The 8,397-nt window shown below is 34.2% G+C and overlaps 2 protein-coding genes across 3 annotated transcripts in view; one reads left to right on the top strand and one right to left on the bottom strand.

Annotated features, from left to right (window-relative positions):
• The window catches only part of LOC113230502 (probable phenylalanine--tRNA ligase, mitochondrial), a 6,019-nt gene extending 4,929 nt beyond the window's left edge, over positions 1-1,090 (bottom strand). The window contains exon 1 of one of the 2 annotated variants that reach the window (XM_026464467.1): positions 546-1,090. In XM_026464467.1, coding sequence (XP_026320252.1) covers positions 546-1,058 — 513 coding nt within the window. In that variant the 5' untranslated portion in view covers positions 1,059-1,090. The remainder of the gene's footprint in view (positions 1-545) is intronic. The other variant, XM_026464476.1, reaches the window with a different exon arrangement.
• Positions 1,091-2,575: 1,485 nt separating this feature from the next.
• LOC113230899 (endonuclease G, mitochondrial) lies at positions 2,576-7,721 on the top strand. Its single transcript, XM_026465012.1, has 6 exons — positions 2,576-2,813; positions 3,339-3,541; positions 4,479-4,602; positions 5,616-5,728; positions 6,424-6,604; positions 7,595-7,721. Exons 1-6 carry the CDS (start codon positions 2,604-2,606, stop codon positions 7,688-7,690), a joined length of 927 nt encoding a protein of 308 aa, XP_026320797.1. The 5' UTR covers positions 2,576-2,603; the 3' UTR covers positions 7,691-7,721.
• Positions 7,722-8,397: the final 676 nt, after the last annotated feature.

Below are 8,397 nucleotides of genomic sequence, written 5' to 3'. Positions count from 1 at the left end.
TTATTAATTAAATACCTTATTTTTAATTTTACAAAGAAAACATTCCAATTTACGCTACATTAAGTTCTACAAATTAATTTTATTTTTATTAAGTTCAATTTATTATTAATTAGTAATCGAAATTAGAATAAACTAAAACATATTAATTAGTACTGCAGTCTTATGTCTGTTTGGGATTTTTTGTCAGAGGAAATATAGGATCCCAAACTGGTGGTACGGAGAAACCATCTTCCCTGTTGAAATTAGGATGTTTTTTAATTTCAATGGCCTATTGCAGCATCCTGGGTAGATAACGGACTTCTTTTGCAAGGACCTGGGTTTTGTCAAACTTCACTGAATGTGTAGGTACACAAATATACACGATTTAAATCTGGAAAAATAGTTTCATTTCCTATAAAAATCTAAAGTTTCATTCGACTTGTGGCAGAATCTACACTCTATTTTCTCTCAGCCCAATATTTGACATGTGCTTGTTCAAGCAAATGACAGGGCTCTAGTCAACTCCAAATATCATATTAAACAATATATAATAAACAATCACAAACCTGATGAAAAACAGGGAAGTGTGTAGCATCAATTTCATCCCTTCTATAAACATCTCCAATCATCAGAAAGTTGTCCAAACCAGCACGAAGCAGATCGCCCTGGTGCGCCGTCATATGGGCTCGTAACAATACATCTTTATTTATATAGTAGCAATCAGATTTTGATCTGCTAATATGGTCTTTTGGTATCAATAAATCATCGAAGTTTTGCTTCGTTGTAACTATAGGAGACAGGTTCTCGTAAACACTGAATGATGGGTTACCTCTACTTGTAAATGATTTATAAAAATAATTAACGATGCTTTTCCGAACTAGCGATATGGGGTTATCCTTTCGTAAATGCAAATTTTGATTCAAATACGATATTATCTTCGGTGTTATGTTAGTGTACTCGTCGGTTTCGAATTCTTTGTTGTTTATAAGCATAGTGGATACCGATTTCGGTGCTGTACTATAGTTACAACGGAATAAAATTGTCGATAACATTCGACTGGATTTCAATATTATTGTCATTGTTTTTTATCTAATTAGTATTCCGCTGCAAAAATGACTAGTTTTTACTACTTTCGCCCTAATGCGAATTTTGAGTAGATAACTACAGTTTTAAATTTATTTCTGTACAAATTTTCACAACATAACCTCCGTTTTCTTTTTTGACAATTGTGATTTACGTTACCAATTAGAAAGATAACACAGATCTTATCCATCCTCTAAGACACAGATACACGTAATAATAAAAAAATAAAAAAGTTTCAGTGTGATTGAAAATTAATTATTACTAATTCATCTTAGATCATTCCTTTGTTTTTTTTTCCATCCTCTAAGCTATTCGTGGAAAATAACTACAAAAACCTGCCATTTTTTTAAAATTCACTTAATTAAAAAAAATTATATGAAATACTTTAATTCGATTCGATTTTCAAAAACCTTAAGTAAAAATTAGCCGTGTATTTGAGCGTATTTTTTTTTTTTAATTTAATTAAGGCTTTGGCAAAGCCATCAGCCTAAACATGAAGTTTAATTATGTTTCTGTAAATATGGCCGCCACAAAGAGGATAGGCAATTTGTGGCGGCGTGTTTGGATTGGCTCGGGATTCCTTAAAATGGGCCGATATGGGTATTTTAGTTCGAGATTCGTATAATTTCGCGTTTTAATCTTCGATTAAGGCACAATAGCACTGTCCTATTCCACTTTAAACTAGATTTTACAAAATAATTGAAAGTCAAAATAAAAACGACACTTTTCCCTCCAAAAGGTCCAGAGCGAATCCTTGAGCGTATTAATTTCGATATTTTCCGTTTTACGCATAACTCATTGTAATGGTTTTGTAATTGTAATGCATTGTAACATGCATACCCTCTCAATGTTAACGATGTTTGATATGAAGCATAGAATAATGTTACTCATACGAAGCCAAGAGAAATGAAATATGCTTAATTTGTTACTTTAGAAATTAAAAGCAGTTTATTTGCCGTAAAAATTAACAGTGTTTATTACACTGGTGTTCTATTTTGTAACGTAAATACTGACTGGAAATTGTGAAATTGTTCAGCTGTCAAATATAACGTTATCAATTAACAATAAAACACAGATTCGCTCTGGACCTTTTGGTGGGAATAGTGTCGTTTTTATTTTGACTTTCAATTATTTTGTGAAATCTAGTTTAAAGTGGAATATGATAGTGCTATTGTACCTTAATCGAAGATTAAAACGCGAAATTATGCGAATCTCGAACTAAAATATCCGTATCGGCCCGTTTTAAGGAATCCCGAGTCAATCCAAACTCGCCGCCGCCTCAAATTGCCTATCCTCTTTGTGGCGGGCATATTTACAGAAACATAATTAAACTTCATGTTTAGGCTGATGGCTTTGCCAAAGCCTTAATAAATTAAAAAGAAAAAAAAAACAATAACACACACATCTGCACACATCACATTTTGAACACAAGGATACCAAAGGATACTACTTTCTTTCTATTGATAAGATAACGTAATTATTTTACAATTAATGACAGAAAAACGTTAATTCTGTGAGAAATTAGTCTACATTAAACTAAAATGCTTCGTAAGCGTCTGTTCCATTTGTCGCAGTTAGCCGCTGTAGGTTTTACGGGTTATTTTGTAGGACAATATAAGGACAGGTTATGTAGTGGTGAAGACAAAATTTTTCTCGACGGTAGAGCTTTGAAGAATTTGCCTGGACTGCCTATATTTGGCACAGTATCTGCAGCTACGGCATTTGTTGAGGGTGGTAGTAATAGAGATAGGGTAAGTGTGATAACAAACTTTTCTAGTTGGTTGTGGACGCTTAATTCTTAATAAAAAATTAAGCTTTTTATTGATGTGGAGTATAGTGCCATAGGTCTTATTTTACAGCTACAGATACTTAGCTAGTAAACATAAAAAATGTTAAAAATGTACCTAGGCCCACTTTACCTGATGTATAATTTTTTTTTTTAACCAATTGTGTCTCAAATTGTGGGTACAGGTCTGGCCCTAAAATCCTCCACTATTAAGGAATAGTGGAGGATTTTAGTCTGTGACAAATTCGCATTCCTTCGCAAAGATTGTCTCGCTCTTGTAATAAACATAAAATATTGCCTCAAGGCACTCAAGGAGTGACGACATTCGCCTACTTCTTGGGTTGCATCTGGCTTAGGTGTCCCGCCCAATTCCATTTGAGCCTGGCTGTTTTGCTCCCCATATCAGCAATGCCAGACATCAAATGCAGCATTGTTGTTGTTGCATGAATGATGATGTATTAAATAAACATAAAGTATTTTTTAATTTCAGAGCTCACAAATAATGAAATATGGTTTTCCAAGCTTAGAAAACATCCGTTCATTTGACGACTATGTATTATCATATGATCGACGTAACAGAGTACCAAATTGGGTGTTTGAACATTTAACAAAATCGCACATTGCTCCTAATGATCAGATTGACAGAAGCAAGTGTGAGTTTATGCCTGATGAAAGTATACATCCATTTTTTAGGTAATTTGATCAATTTATATATTGAGTTCTTAAGTTCAAAGAACAACTTTTACAGATTACAGTTTCTTACTCGATCTTGTCTTTTTATACTGCTTCCGTGGCAGAACGGTTACCATGCTGTACTGCCACGCAGAGGTCTTGGGTTCGATTCCCAGGTCAGGAGAAATATGTGTATGACCTACATTTATTTGTCTCATGAGTTTGGGTGTGATTTGTGGTTGTCTATTTGTGGTCCATGGCACCCGCGACACAGGTTTTCCCTAGTGCAGGGCTATGAGTGTGTTGCGTTACTGTAAGTAATAATAATATAACTTTTTATAACTTTATTATAATAATATCAAGAGGCGGGATGAACAAGTTGTGTTGCCTGATGGTAACCTATATGCCTGTCCATAACAATAGCTGTGCCAGTCAGAGCTTTAAATCGCAAAGATCTGACGGGCACTACCACTGCACCTGTCACCCTGAGACATTAGTTGATAAATCCCATGTGCCTGCATTTCACCAGCACCCTTACCTTTCAAAACTAGAACACAGTAATGATAACATTACTGCTTGGTGGTAGAAATAGGTAAGGTGGCAGTACTTCCCTGAACAAACTCTTTCACAAGGAGCTCTACTGCTACCTATTCTACCTAATCTTGTCAGATCAGTGCTGTAGTTCAATGTGATTTGGAATGAAAAGAAAGCTCTGGCTCTCTTCTTTCTCAGTTATTACACAACAGATTGCTGCTAAACCTGTAAGTTATAGGGGACTGTAAGCATGCTTGATCTTTGTTCATGATGATATGTGGGGTTGAATCCATAAGAGAAGATATGCTGTGGCTGTTACTGAGTTAGATTCAGCATGTGCCAATATACCTGGATGTCTTCACAAATGTCAAAACTGATCGTTACTGGAAGTGCAATGCTAATTAAGTGTTATTTGGTCTTTTAGATCACAGAACAGTGACTATAAAGGTTCAGGTTTCGACAGGGGTCACATGGCGGCGGCCGGCAACCACCGTATTGCACAAAAACATGTGGAACAGACTTTCTATCTCACGAATATGGCGCCACAGGTAACAATTTTATTTAAAAAAATTTATACCTTATGAATTAATGAAATAGGTGACTGAAGGTTGATTTTCATGCACACAAATTATTTTCATTATTTAATTAAAAAAACATTAGAGATTCGAAAAACGCGCTACTTTAAGCAGCGATGCAAACACGTACTCAACCCATTTATAAGTTCCACTGCTGGGCCATGGGTCTCCTCCCAGGTGAAGGTTTAGTTCACCAAGTTCACTCGTCTTTCGAGGGCCGTGAACCTTTCTGGACGTGCAGGTTTCATCACGATGTTTTCATTCACTGAAAACATGGTATAAAATAGGTGCAAATATGTTGATATTAGAGTGTCAACCGTTCAATCACTGCCAATGTTAGTTATTTACTAAATATTTATTTATTTATTTATTTATGGCCTTTATTTCCGATAACTTACTAACTTATCTAAAACGTTGTATGAAATGCGTACTTATTATAATTTACTTATTTATTATTACTTGATTTGTTTACTTGGTACCTTCAGCTTGTCCTATACATAGGCCTCTTCCAGAGATTTCTATTTCTCTCTATCTTTTACTGTTTGCCTCCATGCTCGTCTAGCAACATATTTAAAATCGTCTTCCCATCTAAAGTATGGTCTCTCTTTTTTCCTTTTTCCCTATCTTGGGTACCATTCCACAATATCCCTTGTCCATTTATCAATTTTTTCTCTCATCATGTGTCCTGTTCAATGCCATTTTTTGCTGTTTTATTATGTGTGTGACTTTTTTAGTCTTTGATTTGCTTTTAATTGTGGTCAGTTTTACTTTAACTTTCAATTTTATGTTGAGCACACTTCTATCTATACTATTCTGACAAACATCAAGTTTTTTATATTGTTTTTTAGTAAGTGACCATGTCTGGCACCTGGTATGTGGTCGGTCACTGGTACAATGCACATATTTATTACTTTGAATTTGTATTTTGTATCAAATTCTTTTGATTTCATGACTAAATATATATTACTATAAATAATTACTTTCAGGTGGGACAAGGTTTTAACAGGAACGCATGGAATAGGCTAGAGAAGCACGTTCGCAAGTTGACCAATGTTTATGACAATGTATACTGCTGTACTGGACCTCTCTATTTGCCCAAGTGAGAAAATCTTTTTTAGATTCAGATTCATTTATTTCCTAAATATAATATTACAGTATAAATTGCATTACACGTCAAAGTATATTGAATTGAGATTGTCAAATAAAAATGAAAATTATAAGAAAAATAATTAAAAAATTAACAATTCATTAACAATAATATTGTTCATTTATCAAATATCATTCTCAATCAAGGATCGTCATAAGTTGATAACAAATATACAAAACAATATCAATGCCATAAAAATTAAAATAGAATAGAAAATACTCAATAGCTTTACATTTTTAGGTCCATAAATTCATTTACATGTACAAAGGATTTTTCTAAGAAAAGGTTTTTCAGGTCTAAATACCCTATTGCGCTTTCTTGCATCGCGATTTGTTTGGTGAAATCACAGGCACGTGGGACTTGTCAACTTGCCCCTCAGATCTAAGTAATTTATAGCTCTGAGTGACACTGCAACTGTTATGGACAGGCTTGTAGCTTACCATCAGACGCACGACTTGTTCGTCCCGTCACTGATGTTATAAAAAAAAAGATTAGCCATCTGCTTGAACTATTGGTTCATGTTAATTAAAATTTAATAAGCTAACAATACGAGTGTTAACTTCCGTAAAATTCCCCGAATAATCGCGAAGTTTGAATTTCAGAAAATAGAATCTATTCCAATTGTTGATTCTCCGATTAAATTTCAGGAAAGAATCAGACGGTAAATCATACGTTAAGTACCAAGTAATAGGAGCGAATACAGTGGCGGTGCCCACGCATTTTTACAAAGTGGTGGTGGGAGAGTCTGCAAACGGCACGCTCGCCATGGAAGCCTACGTCATGCCCAATCAGAAGATTCCTGACGAAACACCTGTGTCGGCTTTTATGGTACGTTGTCATAGTGAGTCCAGCAATTGCCTGGGGGCCTATTATAAGATGAGGAACCAGACAGGTCGCATGAATTGTTTACATGGGAAAATTGAATTGTTTAAATTCGTATCATGACCTATAATCGAATCATAATTAGTTTCCAAAATGTAAACAAAGGGTATAACCGAGCAAAAAATACATTTGAAATGGAATGAAAATTCATGCAGCTGAGACCTCGACTGCATGAAGTTGATAACTACTTCACGCATTAACTGCATGCAGCTGATCTCGGCTGCATGAAGTCAGTTTCGGTTACATGCAGTCAATGCGTGAAGTCATTATCCGAGACCACGACTGTATGAGGTTGATAACAACTTCACGCTTTAACTGCATGCAGCCGATCTCGGCTACATGAAGTAGGTTTCGACTACATGCAGTTAATGCGTGAAGTCGTTATCATCTTCATGCAGTTGAGATCTCAGATGCCTGAAGTTGATTATGACATCATGCATTAACTGCAACCAAGCAGTCAATCTGTTAGCAGCCTTAGGACTATAACTAAAGAGTGCGACAGAGCTATTATACAATGATCATACGAAAAATAGCCTTCAAAAATTATAAACTGATGGTGTTCGACTAGGGAAACATTATGATTTCTAAAATAATTTTATAATTGGTTATATAAAATGTATATTAACTTTTCAATCATACTTTACAATTTTCGTAAAGCAAAATTACACTATTTTAACGCACACTTTGTGATGAGTTTGGAATTTAATAGTAGAACTCGAACGCATTTCTCATGTTCTTAATTTTTTTTCAATATTGCGCTAAACTAAAATGTGGCGCTATTTAACAGTAAGCTTACAATTTACATTAAATCAATAAAATTGGAGAAGATAAGAAATAAACTAAAAACGAAAATTTTTCCAAATGCAACGTAAACCCGCCATTTATTTTTTATTCCGCAGTTTATAGACAATTAACATTTTTATGTTATAATTTCAGGTACCTCCTGAGTCAATAGAGCGTGCTGCAGGACTTCTTTTTTTCGACAGAATCCATAGAAGCAAATTAAATTGTATTAATGGAAAAAAAGTATAGATATAAATATTAGTTCAATTTTAATACTTTAGAAGAGTCTGACAATGTGCAATAATATATATAAGGCACTTTTCGTATTTATAAATCTTTAATATCAACCAAACATTGTTGTTATTACTTAGGTTTTAAATTGTCTTGCCCCCGGTGTCAACTTTAATCGGTTTTTAAACAACCAGTCGTTACGTTCACGTTATTTATATGGATAGATTGCAACAATTGGATAGTCAAATAATTAAAGAATAATATATTAACCTTTAACGTAAAGATTGGTAGCTCAGTAATTTTTGTTGGTAATTACTAAATTAAAGTAAAGTTTTAAAGGGGGCGTTGATGCTGTGCAGGAGGTGCTATCGCATTTGAAAAAAATCTGAGTTATCTATATAAACTACACTACATATATTTTTTTCCCTTGTTTTTTGTGCTAAGTTAATATAAAAAATACGTGTTTTCAATTTGTGGGGCGCTGGGCGTTGAAATATTTTTATCTTGCTTAAATGGGCGGTAAGCCCAAAAGTTTAGGAACCTATGATCTAGCTCAAAAGGGCAAAGAACTAATAGATGTAAAAACCATTAAATAAAAAGTTATCTTTAATATTTGGACTGAATGACTCGAATTCAAGGTCGTAAAATGAACAAAAAACCATCATCTAGAAGACAAGTAATAAATTATTATTATTACTTGTCTACTAGACAGCATATTAATGCTC

The sequence above is a fragment of the Hyposmocoma kahamanoa genome, unplaced genomic scaffold (assembly GCF_003589595.1).
Source record: "Hyposmocoma kahamanoa isolate Upper Pololo Valley unplaced genomic scaffold, ASM358959v1 101, whole genome shotgun sequence".
Classification (NCBI taxonomy): domain Eukaryota; kingdom Metazoa; phylum Arthropoda; class Insecta; order Lepidoptera; family Cosmopterigidae; genus Hyposmocoma; species Hyposmocoma kahamanoa.
The sequence above is the reverse complement of the archived record's forward strand: the minus strand, read 5'-3'. Positions and strand labels throughout refer to the sequence as shown.